General features: G+C 38.9%; 1 protein-coding gene across 1 annotated transcript in view; it reads left to right on the plus strand.

The window, feature by feature from the left end:
- The window catches only part of ACBD3 (acyl-CoA binding domain containing 3), a 70,921-nt gene extending 57,885 nt beyond the window's left edge, over positions 1 to 13,036 (plus strand). Inside the window, exons 6-8 of the mRNA XM_006871131.1 lie at positions 5,076 to 5,262; positions 6,087 to 6,371; positions 10,913 to 13,036. Coding sequence (XP_006871193.1) covers positions 5,076 to 5,262; positions 6,087 to 6,371; positions 10,913 to 11,124 — 684 coding nt within the window. The 3' untranslated portion in view covers positions 11,125 to 13,036. The remainder of the gene's footprint in view (positions 1 to 5,075; positions 5,263 to 6,086; positions 6,372 to 10,912) is intronic.
- The last annotated feature ends 219 nt before the right edge of the window (positions 13,037 to 13,255 follow it).

Below are 13,255 nucleotides of genomic sequence, written 5' to 3' on the forward strand. Positions count from 1 at the left end.
ATTTCTGGGTTCTCAGTTCTGTTTCATTGATCTGTGAATCTTCTGTTGTACCAGTACCAGGCTGTTTTAACTACGGTTGCTATGTAGTAGGTTTTGAGGCTTCCTACTTGGTTCTTCCTTTTTAGTATTACTTTGCTTGTCTGGGGTCTCTTTCCTTTCCATATGAAGCTAGTGACCAGTTTTTCTATCTCTTTAATTAATGACTTTGGAGTCTGGAGTGGGATTGTGTTATATTTGTAGATTGTTTTAGGTTGTGTTGACATTTTCAGGACATTGAGTCTTCCTGTCCACAACCGTTGTTTATTTTTCTGGGTCTCTTTTGTTTTTTTGCAGTTTGCTTTTGTTTCTTTGGCTAGATTCATTCCCAAATAGTTCATCTTTTGGGTGACTATTGTAAATGGTATTTTTGTCCTGATTTCTTTTTCAGAACTCTCTTTATTAGTGTGAAAATCCAATGAGTTTTTGTATGTTGATCTTGTACTTTACCACTTTGCTGAATCTATCAATGAGTTCTAGTAATTTCCTTGCTGAGTTTTTGGGATTTTTCTAAGTATAGGATCATATCTGCAAATAGAAATAGTTTTGCTTCTTCTTTGCCAATTTGGGTACCTTTAACTTGTCTTATAACTCTGAATAAGAATTCAGGCACAATATTGAGTAGGAGTGGTGATAAAGGGCGTCTTAGTCTGGTTCCTGTTGACAGGCTGAATGTCTTCATTTTTTCACCATTGAGAATGATGTTGGCTGTTGGTTATATATATATATATTGTTGTTGTTCTTAAGTGCTTTCGAGTCGATTCCGACCCACAGCGACCCTGTATAGGGTTTCCAAGGAGCATCTGGTGAGCTTGAACCGCCGACCTTGCAGTTCAAATGGCTTTGCATCCGGTGGGACAAGAGGAGCAAACACATACACACAAGAAAACAAAACAAGTGAAAACAGAATACGATAAAGGAAAAAAGAAAAACTGGTAGCAACCAGACAAAAAGAACATAATAACTCAAAAGATTAAGGACAGGAAACTAGAGCTGTTTATGAGAAAACTGAGAGAAAATAAAAGGAAGAGAGAGAGGGAAAAAATTAAAATAAATCAGAGGGAAGATGAAAAGAGGAAGAGACTAGAGAATAGTACAAAACAAGAGGAAAAAAAGAAGAGGATGGTATAAATGAGAAATAGAAGAAGAAAAAACAAAAGTAGAGATTTAAAGGGTAAAAACCAGGGGAGGGGAATAGAAGAAGGAGAAGAAAGAAACAGCAACAAAAAAGAAAAACCAAAATCCAGTGCATTTGTTGAACCCAGAGAGGAGAAACTTCTGGGGGGCTCCCAGAATCAAGGAGCTCATGAAGTGGGTGGGGAAGTGATATGACCACTGAGTTCCCAGCCCTAGATTGAATTCCTATAGACCTAGGTGTCATCTTTGTTCAGGGTACTCGATCAGAAGGTAGTTCATGTAGGCCCTTCCTATTGCTGATTTCAGTGCCTATTCAAAACTAGAGGGACTGCTGGTGGTAGGGTAACTGAATATGAGGGTTTCTGCTAGTCGAATTCTAGCCTGCAGACCGAGCAGAGCAGGACAGAAGAGCAGAGGTCTAGTGCTAGAATCTAGGCACCAAGGTGGTGCAGCTGGCACCCACCTCAAACTAGCATGACCGACAACCATACAGCTCTGAACTGGAGAGCAGGGTCTGCACTGGGGTAGATGAGGGTGAGGGCAAGCCACACCTCTGGTCTCCAGTGAAGTGTGGGGACATAAGAAAGAATCACACCTTTTACATTATCTATGTGAATCTGTTTCTCTGCTATTCATAAGGTTTTCAGTGACTAAATGTTCGTAAGTATTTTGTCATTCCTTCTTCCTAGTCTGTCTTCACTTGGAACCTCATCTGAAACCTGTTCACTATGGGTGACCCTGCTGGTATTTAAAATAATGGTGGCATAGCTTCCAGAATGACAGCAACTCACAAGCAACCACAGTATGACAAACTGACAGACAAGTGGGCAGTGTTTCATTCTGCTGTGCCTAAGGTTGCTATGAGTCAGAACTGACTCAGTGGCACCTAACAACAACAACAGTGTGAATCTGTACTGACAGGCCACCTCTGTCTGCTCCAGATCTGCTCAAGAAAGTTCACCTTGAGGTGGCTGCGCTGCATTTGACCAGCACTCCATTTACCAGTCAGTATCCTCTGGTAGCGTAGTGGTTACGAATCAGGCTGCGAACCTCAAGGTCAGCAGTTTGAAACTACCAGTTCTTCCATGGGAGAAAGATAATGCTTTCTGCTCCCATAAAGATTTACAGCTTGGAAACCCTGTCAGGGTCGCTGTGAGTTGGAACTGATTCCACGGCACATAACCACCACCACCATCCTGGTATGGCACTGTAGGTTAATGTGTCAGACTTCAAAGCTGTTTGAACTGCAAGGTAGGCAGTTCAAAGTCATCAGTTGCTCCTTGGAAACTCTCTACAGGGTCGCTGTGGGTCAGAATCGACTCAAGGACTCTTGACAACAACAACACCAATCCTTTCGCTGCCCCTACTCAGCTTCTCCTCCCATAAGTGTTCAATCTACTTCTCTAACCTTTCCTCTGAAGCTCAGTGTTCCAGGAATTATCTCATTTTGTTTGGTCTCCCATATCTTTGTTGTAGAGGCTTGGTATAGTATGTCTGTCTAGTCCTCCATCTTGCCTAAAGTTTTTTCGCCATCACTTTTTAATTGTTTTCCATGAACTTTTTGAAGCCCCCTTATTTATACACAGGTGGTGGGATTCTACAGAAAGGAGGTACCCATTTCGCTAGTGAGTTTCCAGAAAGGGACCATTTGAGTTGGGCCTGTCAGTCATTAACAAGAATGTTGTTTTTTCTTACCTGTCTTGCAGTGAATGCTCTGAGTATGCTTTCTTCTTCTGATTATGTGTACTTTTTTTGGAAAACTCAGTCTAGAAAACTGATGCAGAAGATTGAGAGTAGAATTGTTAAGGCCTTGAAAGAAAGTGCGTTAAAAATCCTTCCTGGAAGTGTGTTGTTACTAACCTGCAGCAGAGTGGTGTTGCTTTTTATTTCAGTGAATGTTACATTAAATGAAACATGTATACAAATACTGATAGAAAAAAGTGGAATGACATGTCAAAATATATCATTGTTTTTAGATCATTGAATTTTAAAGGCGTGCCCCCGCCCCATTTTCCTTTGCTTTTCTTTTCCTTTTTTCTAATAGCAGTGAATGTTTAACTGTGACTTAAGAGTTTTAGTCTTAAAATTTACTTTGATGCCCAAATGCCCATCAAAAATAAAGTGGCTGAATTTAATATTTTCATAATGAAATATCCTATAATAATGTAAACAAATAGGCTGCAACTTGGACTGCCTACCTCAGGGTCAGCAGTTCGAAACCACCAGCGGTTCCGCAGGAGAAAGATGAGGCGTTTTACTCCCGTAAAGATTTACAGCCTCGGAAACCCTGTGCAGGGTCACTGTGAGTCGGAACCAACTCCACGGTACTTAACAACATTCATGACCCTAAGGAGCTCTGGTAGCGTAGTGGTTATGAAACAGGCTGCGAACCGCAAAGTCAGTAGTTCAAAACTACCAGCTGTTCCGCAGGAGATAGATGAGGCTTTCTGCTCTCTTAAAGATTTACAACCTCGGAAACCCTGTACAGGGTCACTATGAGGGAACTGACACCACTGCACATAACAACAACAACATTCATGACCCTATTGATGAACCTCCAAAACTAATTATTGCGTGAAAAAAGCCATACATACAAGAGAATACAGATGATATGATTCCATTTAAATTCAGAAACAGGCAAAACTAATCTGTAGGGTTAAAAGTAGCATCAGGTACTCTTACGGTACTCTTTTATGTCCAAAAGAGTACATCAAGATAATTTTATTTTTGCCCATATTTAATTCATTAGTTACTTTGTGGGAGGTGTGTATGTTTTGGGGGTGTTATAGGATAAGCACTGGGCTGTTACCCACAAGATCAGCAATTTAGATCCTCCACCCACTCCTTGGAAACCCTTTAACAGGGTTGCTATGAGTTGGAACTGAAAATCAGTGTTTTCATTCTTTGCATATTTTAAGGACAAAAGTTACTGTGTTCAGCTTTTGCTCTTAATGGTTTTAATTTGTTTATTTCAGCTTAAGGAGACCTACTGGCATAATAGTTAAGTGCTCCATTGCAAATTGAAAGGTCAGCACTTCAAATCCACTAGCCGCTCCTAAAAAGAAAGATATGCCAGTTTTCTTCTATAAAGATTTATAGATTATAAACTCTATGGGTAGTTTTACTCTTTCCTAAAAAGTAAGAATCAGCTTGGTGCAACAAGTATGGCTTTTGGTATTATTTCTGCCTAATCTCTCCCCGTTTCACATCACAAAAATGTGACCCTTGGTTTTTTTTGTTTGTTTGTTGTTTCATCAATTTATTATTGTTTATCATTTGTTTGTTATTTGGCTATTGTTTTGATATTGTGTTGATAATTTTTATGCCACTAATACTTATTGTGAGTTCTTGTGTGGTGCTGAGGATAAGCACTAGACCTCAAGGCCAATTTGAGACACAAGGTTAATGGTTCAAACCCACCAGCTTGAAACCCTATATAGGGTCACTGTGAGTTGGAAGTGACTGGACAGCACTTAAAAACCACAACAACAATATTATAAACCACTGCCATCTAGTCAATTCTGACTAATAATTACCCTCTATAGGGAAACCCTGCACAGGGTCGCTATGGGTCGGAACTGACTCGATGGCACATAACAACAATAGGGTTTCCGAGTCTGTAAGTCTTTATGGGAGCAGAAAACCTCTTCTTTCTTCCACAGATTGTCTAGTGGGTTTGAACCACCAACCTTGTGTTTAACAGTCCATTGCTGATCCTACCTACCGCACCGCACCAGTACTCTACCTTTGAGAGAATTAAATTTGATAAAAACTCATTAATAATTTATTGTGGAGAAGAGCACTTTGCAGGGCAAAGGCTTAGGATCAGAACGCACTCCAAAGTGAATGTCCAGCTTGTTAGTCTTTTGGTCATTGTATCTTCACTTTTTCCTGACTTGTAGGCAGCATTACAGAAACAGCAGGAAGTAGCAGTAGCTGGGGCTGCTTTGTCTACATCATCAAAAGTGAATGCAACTGTACCAGTTGATAAAATGTCAGTTAATGGACAGGCCAAAACCCACACTGAAAACTCTAAAAAAGAACCGGAACCTGAAGCTGCAGAAGAAGCCTTGGAGAATGGACCAAAAGGTACGGTTTAGCTCATGTGCCCTTTATCCAGATGTCAGTACAGATTCCCTGAGAAACAAAAGCCAAGAAGTCAAGTTAGCTGGCTTTAAAGAGCAGTTATGTATTTCTGAGAGGTAAACAATTTTTTTTACTATTTTTAGTTTGAATCTTGATGCTTTGGGTGGTCTTTATAATGTAGACAAGCAAGTTAGATGTCTTTTGGATACTTTGAGTTGTCTTATTATGTACATTGGTCCTCTATTGCTTTGTAAATAATTACACCCAAATTTAGTGGCTTACAATAGCAATAAACATTTACTGTCACACAATATCTGTAAGTCAGGAATTCAAGAACAACTCAGCTGAGTGGTTCTGGGTTAGGGGCTATCATGAGGTTGTAGTCAAGATGTGGACTGGTGCTGTAGTTGTCTGAATACTTACCATGGCAGGAAACCTCAGTCATTGCCCCGCCCCATGCAGGAGAACTTAGTTCCTAGTTCCATGAAGCCTTTCAAGACACAGTGACTGGCACCCCCCATAGCAAGTGATCTAAGAGAGTACAAGGCAGAAATGTTGGAAAAAATTGTTTTTAAGATTGTTTGAATTTGTTACTTGAAGTGATGGTATGACCTCTGAACGTCTGTGATATTGTTCAATTTGGGGAAGGACCTTCATGGGGAAGCTTACATATTTCTGTTGCTCTTGATCTAAACTATTTGTAGCCTTGAGGCCAGATGTATTGGCACTTGATGCCTACATACTGGTAGCATGGCAGATGGTCTTAAAGCAAGTGTTGCTGCCTGTTGGTGCAGTCCGCTCTAGCTTTTAATTCCTGTTGCCTTTAGACTCTCTTCCAGTGATAGCAGCTCCATCTATGTGGACACGACCCCAGATCAAAGACTTTAAAGAGAAGATTCGGCAGGATGCGGATTCCGTTATTACAGTGGGCCGAGGAGAAGTGGTCACTGTTCGAGTACCCACCCACGAAGAAGGATCCTATCTCTTTTGGGAGTTTGCTACAGACAATTATGATGTTGGGTTTGGGGTGTACTTTGAATGGACAGACTCTCCAAACACTGCTGTCAGCGTGCATGTCAGTGAGTCCAGTGATGATGACGACGAGGAGGAAGGTAGGGCCAATAATCCAAATTCAGTAGCAGCCAGGTCATGTGTTGGCAAAAATGGTAGTTCTGATGTCAGCCATTTTTATGCTTTCTGATTAGTTCTTCTTGCAAAAGGGAAAAGCTTCTTCATTAGTGGAATCTTAGACTGAAAAAGGTTTAAGAGAGGCCAGTCTCTTGCAGGAAGAATGGGACACGAACATGAAATTTTTTGAATGTCAAGAAAATGTTGAGTAATTTTGTCATTTTACTGCTTTCTACATTGGTTTTACTTTCAACCTTGTGTGCTGAAAAGCTAAATGTGTAAATTCATTTTGAAAAAAATTTAAAGGTACGAGTAAGAAATTCTGTCAACCTTGGAATTTATTTAAATTTTTATTTCCAGTATTAGCATTTTTAGGCCATCACTCTGATTTTTTTTTTTTTTTTTTTAATGTAAGCAGAAAAGATTCTCCAAAACATTCCACCTAAAAGTTTTTTAGTTATTGTCTTTGGAAATCCCAGAGGGTGATTTTTTATATTCTCTGAATAAATAGGCAAAATCAGGCATTTTCAAGGACAGTATGAACTATCTTGGTCAGGAAGTGGGTTACAAAATATATTACATACTGAGTAGTTGCTCTCAATTTGTTATTAATTAAAGTCAGAACTGGAAGTTTTTCTGCACAACTGTGGGATATGCACTGGATAGCAAAGCCAGCTTGAACTGCAAGGTTGGCAGTTGAAGCTCACCAGCCACTCCTTGGAAACCCTACACAGGGTTGCTATGGGTCGGAATCGACTCGATGGCACTTAACAACAACTATAAAAATAAGCATTTTGAGGGGTGCTGTGGCTCCATACGATTGATTAGCACTGGACTGCGAACCACAGGGTCAGTGATTCGAGCCCACCAGCCACTCCACAGGAGAAAGATCAGGCTTTCTGCTCCTTCACAGATTTTAAAGCCTTGGAAATACAGGGTCACTATGAGTTGAAACTGACTTGATGGTACTTGACTGCAAAAGTAAGCATTTAAATGATTTGTTGACTTGAATTAGGAGTGAAATGGAAAGAGTGCCCTGGCTCTGAGACTGGAACAAGCACCATGACAGTTCTTTAGAACTAACCTTTCAGGTAGCTTGTAAACAGACTGCTCAGTCTTGAAGAAAGTTGATAATATTGAAGTCCCACAGGGATGATATTGGGATAAATTTAAAGAGGTAATGCTTAGGGGAAGGTAAAGAGAGCTTAATTAAATCAACTTTTTTTTTTTTTTTTTTTAAGGTTTTTATTGTGGATTGAGTGAAAGTTTTCAGAGCACATCATCGGTTTCACATTCAAACATTCATATACCTTGTTTCATTACATTGATTATAATCCCCTCCACTTACCATCAGTTAACAAAGTTTCTCTCTATCCTTTTTAGTTTTTTTTGGCCGGGGGTGGGGGAAACTTTGCCTTTTTGGAATATACAGTCTCGGCTTTTAGGGAAGGTTTTTACATTTATCTGTGGGTATCCAGGGCTCATGTATGGAATTACTAACCAGCATAACTGAATAATCAGATGAGGGACATTTTGCTATGTCTGCTAGGTGGCTAAAGTCTGATCCTCAGAGCCTATGGTTTGGACGGTCAGCAACTCTTGGGCCCACAGGGCCTTGAACTCCTGACTGGGTCTGCACGGTCTGCATCAGATTCCCCCTTATTTATTATTTGTTTAAGGGAGGCTGCCTGTCTTAGGTGGTCAGTGCGAATTCCTCAGTCTTACCAGTCATTGAGACTCATTGCAGCATGGCAATGGCTCTATCTTAAATCAACTTTTAAAAACGTTTTTATTGTGAATTGAGTGGGAGAACATCAGTTTTACACTCATCCTATCATGTTTCGTTTCATTGCAATGTTAAAGCAACTTTTGAGGTACATAATTGAGGTCACAATATTCTTAATTAATATTCATCATATTTAACAGTTTTTCATGTAAAAGCAGTCTTTTTACCAGTACCTATTATTGTCTGTCTGTGTCTGTACCTTATCTACATCAGAACATCCTAGAAATGCCGGTACATCTTGCAGATTGATTAATCCAGAAGCAGATCATAAACTCCATATTATATACAGCAGACCCAGATGTCAGCTCACAAATGTGGGACCATGATAGTGGATCAATATCATACTTTTTCTTGCATGAAATTTGTTTTTCAGTTGACTTTGTTCTGTAGTTCCACTAGCAAGACAGAACATTGCCCATAAATACTACTACTGACTGAATTAGAAAAAACTGCAAGAATGAAAACAGGCTGAATGGTGAGAGACCTGACCAGGTTGGCCAGGTATTACCATCACTGTGTGAGGTGCTCCTCCTCCCCAGGAGCTACTGAATCCTCTAAACTTTTGGGTCATCACAGGAAGTCATTAAAATCACATAATTTGCAAATGTCTAGGAAAGAATTTTCTTGTGTGTATGTAAACTCATGGAGAGCTTTTGAATGAATGGAAAAATTATCTGTTTAGAAGTGGGTTGCCTGATGGGGAACTTCTATAAAAGTAAGTACTTCTTAGTATAAGCTATGAACTGGTTATATTTTGGGGGCTATTAATGATGGGACACGCACTGGTAAAAATAAGTCTAGGATCCAGTGTTTATCTAGAGGTGATAACCTCGATGTCCTTAACCTTAGCCCTAATACATATCCCTAAGATGGGAGATAACATTACTCATTCTGTACTCATTCCTTATTGTAAAATGTTTTGTAACTAAAAAAGATTTGTAGAACCTCTGTATTAACAGTATCAAAAGTGAAGGCTTATTACCCATAAAAACATTTGCTAAGACTGAGCATAACTGTCTCCTGCTGAAGATTTAGTTCGCAAGCTGCATTTATCTAAAGGCTACATTGTGCACTTATGAGAATCCCTTTAGACTTACTTAAGAGGCAAGAAGAGTTCAGAGATTTTGTGTTGTTTTAGTTTTAGGTACTAAAAGGTAGGCGGGGGCGGGGGGAGTGTTTCTGAAGTATAGATGGTATCTTATCCTCTATTTTAATTCTTTTTTATTTTTCTGAAAGTTTCAAGTCTTGGTTTAAATTGATGAAAGGTACATCCTTAATCTATTCCAGTTACCTTTCATTTCACAGGTTTTGATTTAAAAAATTTTTTATCTGGAATTAATGGACCAGTCTGTTTCATGGATGTCCTAATAGGCAATGGTATTTGAATGTCTGTACTTCTCATTAGTACATGAAAGACATTTCATTTTAGTTCTTGCTATGAAAAAGCAAATCTAATTTGGGCGTACTTTGGTAACAGTGTCTTTTTTTCCTTCTTCAGTAAGTCTTTTATCTAAAAATAGTTTAGAATTACAGAAGAGTTGCAGAGATAGTATAAAGAGTTTCTGTATACCTAACATAGCATCTTACGTTGTATGGTAAAACCAGCAAAAGCTGAAACCTGTGTAAGGCTCCTGGAAACCTGTCAGAAGGAAAACTCAACATGTTGTCTACTAATAGAGAGCCATCAGAAGCCCTGGTGGTGCATTGGTTAACACTCAGCTGCTAACTGAACTCACCATGGTGAAAGATGTGGCAGTCTGCCTCTATAAAGATATTAAAGCTTTTGAAACTCTACAAGCAGTTCCCTATAGGGTCATTAACGCACAGCACCACTGCACCCTTTCCGGGGGATACAATTTTTGAGACTCGGAAAAACAAAGCAGTCCTGTGAAGTGACAGCTCTCACAGGTTCCACTGTACTTTCTTACATTTGTCATAACTAATGAACCAGTACTGGTTTATTATTGTTAGCTAAAGTCTATATTTATTTGGAGTCCTGGTGTGGTGCTGCGACCTGGACTTATAAGGTCGGTTTGAACCACAAGGTTGGTGGTTCAAGCTCACTAGCTGCTACTTGAAAACCCTCTGCAGGGTTACTATGAGTTGGAACCAACTCGAAGGCACTTAACAACAACAACGTATTGAGATTTCCTCAGTTTTTATTTTCTGTTCAAAGGTCCCATTTTAGTTACCACTTTAGAGTTATTTAATTAGTTATGTCTTCTTGAGCTCCTCTGGAGTCCTGGTGTGATGCTGTGGGTTAATGTGCTGAACTGCAAGGTTGGCAGTTCAAGCTCACTGGTGGCTTCTCGTAAACCCTGTACAATTTCTAGGTCTGAGGACAATGCTTTGTGCTCAGATATGTGAATGAATTTCCCATGGACAGGTACATGTTTGTATTCACACAAGCTGCAGAGTGGATCAGAGTAATTCCTAAAAGAGTAATTTCTTGAAGGATGAACTATAATTGCTCGCTGGTGGTGGTGGTTGGTGGTTGTGTACCGTGGATTTGGTTCCAGTTGATAGTGCCCCTGTATAGGGTTTCCAAGGCTGGAGATCTTTACAGGAGCAGAAAACCTCATCTTTCTTCCATGCAACAGCTGGTAGTTTTGAACTGCTGACCTTGAGGTTAACAGCCTGACTTTGTAACCGCTATGCTACCAGAGCTCCTTAATTGCTTGCTACAAATGTGGTTTTCCTGGGTTTATTCATTGACTTTTCTCTTATTCTTTCTTTCAGAAAACATCAGTAATGAAGAGAAAGCCAAAAAGAATGCCAACAAGCCTCTGCTGGATGAGATTGTACCTGTGTACCGACGGGACTGTCATGAAGAAGTGTATGCTGGCAGCCATCAGTATCCAGGAAGAGGAGTTTATCTTCTCAAATTTGACAACTCCTACTCTTTATGGAGGTCCAAATCAGTCTACTACAGAGTCTATTATACTAGATAAAGATGTTGTTACAGAGTATGGAGGCTAGGGTTGGGCAGAAGATGGCATTTAATTTGGAAATCTCTTTTGACTTGTGGAGCATTGGAGTCAGTGTTTATTGCTTTTATTCTAATGGTTTTTGAACTCTTGTTGGGAATCAAGATTTCTCTGAGACCCTTTGACATTAATAATTTAGGGTTAAAGGGATCCCTCAGACTCATCTAGCCCTTGGGTGCTGACCAGCAGAGTCTCTAGTGGATGCTGAAGTTACATGTTAAATACCTGTAAAGTCTCCAAAATAAAATATCCCACCGCTGACCCCACTTGGCTGATGGTTAGTCCATTGCTGCCTGTTCCATGTGTTTTATGAGAGCCCGTACTATACTGCCCTTTGATTTGAAATCTTTATGTTAAATAGCTACATGAGATGCAGCTGGCTTTAACTGAAGGTCACCATTTTTAAAACCCGAAAAACTCAAGACCTCACTGATTATATAGAAACAAAATTGTCTCAATCTAATCTTGTTCTGAGTGATCAAGATTATTTTGCTTCTGGTGCAACTGTTTAGAGTTATATTACAGAGAATTATTTTCTGAGATGATCTTAACCTAGAATGTTCAAACCCAACTGACAGTTGAAGTATCTAGATACACAAAACACCTCCAACATCCTTCTTAGCTAGGCTCCACAAATTCCCAGTTTTTCTCTCTTCATCTGTTTTCCAGACAGTAAGTAGCAAAGCAAAATTAAGTTTTGTCTTGATTTGGCTTTATAGATCATCTCAAATTGGAACTGTTTTCTGGACAACCAGACAGTTTAGGGATTTTGTAAAATTACATTGGCACCTACATAATTTAAATATTTTAAATCATTTTAATATAATTTAGTGATGGGGAGTAACATTGCACTAGTAGGAAATCACTGCCAGAGACAGGCCATTTTCTTTTTGTTACTACTTAGGCACAAATCCTACATGATTCCAGTCTGGAATTACTTGTTAGAATTGGAAATACATGTGCACATGCTTAAATTTTATAGCTTTAATCTACATTATGTCTTTATTTTGCATTTTGATGGGAAGAGGAGGTGCATCTTTGTTTTCCTCACTGAAAACAAATATGAATTAATTGCCTCAAAATTGTATTAAGTGATTGACTAGTCTAGAGATTCTTGTTTTCAAAAGGGAGTGTGATGTAGATAGAAAATCACAAAGATGGCAGTTACACTTAACGTTATTAAATGTTGTTACTCGAATACTTAGATTTTTTAAATTTCAAATCATAAATCACTTCTTGTAGAAGGGTTCCCACTGATTGACTGCAGTATATTCAGTTCACTACCTAATGAACTGTTTGAGTTTCTTGTGTGCCCTGCATTTCTTTCTGTTTTTTTAATACCTGGTTTTGTACATATCTAACTCTTCTTTCAGTTGTTCAGAAATTGGATTGTTTTCTTCTAAGCAGTGCTGATTTGTGTTCTTTTAGTTTGATTCAGAAGTAGTCCTAGCTCATAGGTGTCCATACTGTTACATCCAGAATGTCTGTCAGGCTGTCTGTCAGCTCTCATGTGCATATGGTATAGAAACCATGGGGTGAGGTTCTTTCTGGAAGTTTTTTTTTTTTTTTAATGCAAAAAATACTGTATTTAAAATGTAAAGTAAACTTGACAAAGCAGGCACTAATATATATTTCTTCCAGGCTTTGATTATAGGTTTTGTCCGTACACATGTTAAGATGACTTGTCTTCTAAAAATATTGTTGTTGGGAGCAGAGCAGTATGTTACTTTACAGCAGTTCCTGCCATGTGGCATGTCAGAACATTTTTGGTTTAAAACTTTTTTATTGCCTTTGGCTGTTGATTAGTACAGTATAAGTGCGATTTCAAAAAGATCTTGGAATAATATATTTAATCAATTAAAATGTTTATCTGTAATTTGTTTGTGTTTCCTTAATATAGTTATTCTCTGAAGTATTAGTACTCTTATTTCATCATTTTACCAGAACAAAAAGAGCTGTTCAAAATAACTTTTTCTGGCTTAAAAAGATCCAGTTAAAAAACAACAAACTAGGACTCTTCTGGTAAATTATTTTGTTTCTGCTTTGAAGTACCCTAGGAAGTTAATAATGTTGTTGTGTCCTGTCGAGTGAGGTC

The sequence above is a fragment of the Chrysochloris asiatica genome, unplaced genomic scaffold (assembly GCF_000296735.1).
Source record: "Chrysochloris asiatica unplaced genomic scaffold, ChrAsi1.0 scaffold00161, whole genome shotgun sequence".
NCBI lineage: Eukaryota > Metazoa > Chordata > Mammalia > Afrosoricida > Chrysochloridae > Chrysochloris > Chrysochloris asiatica.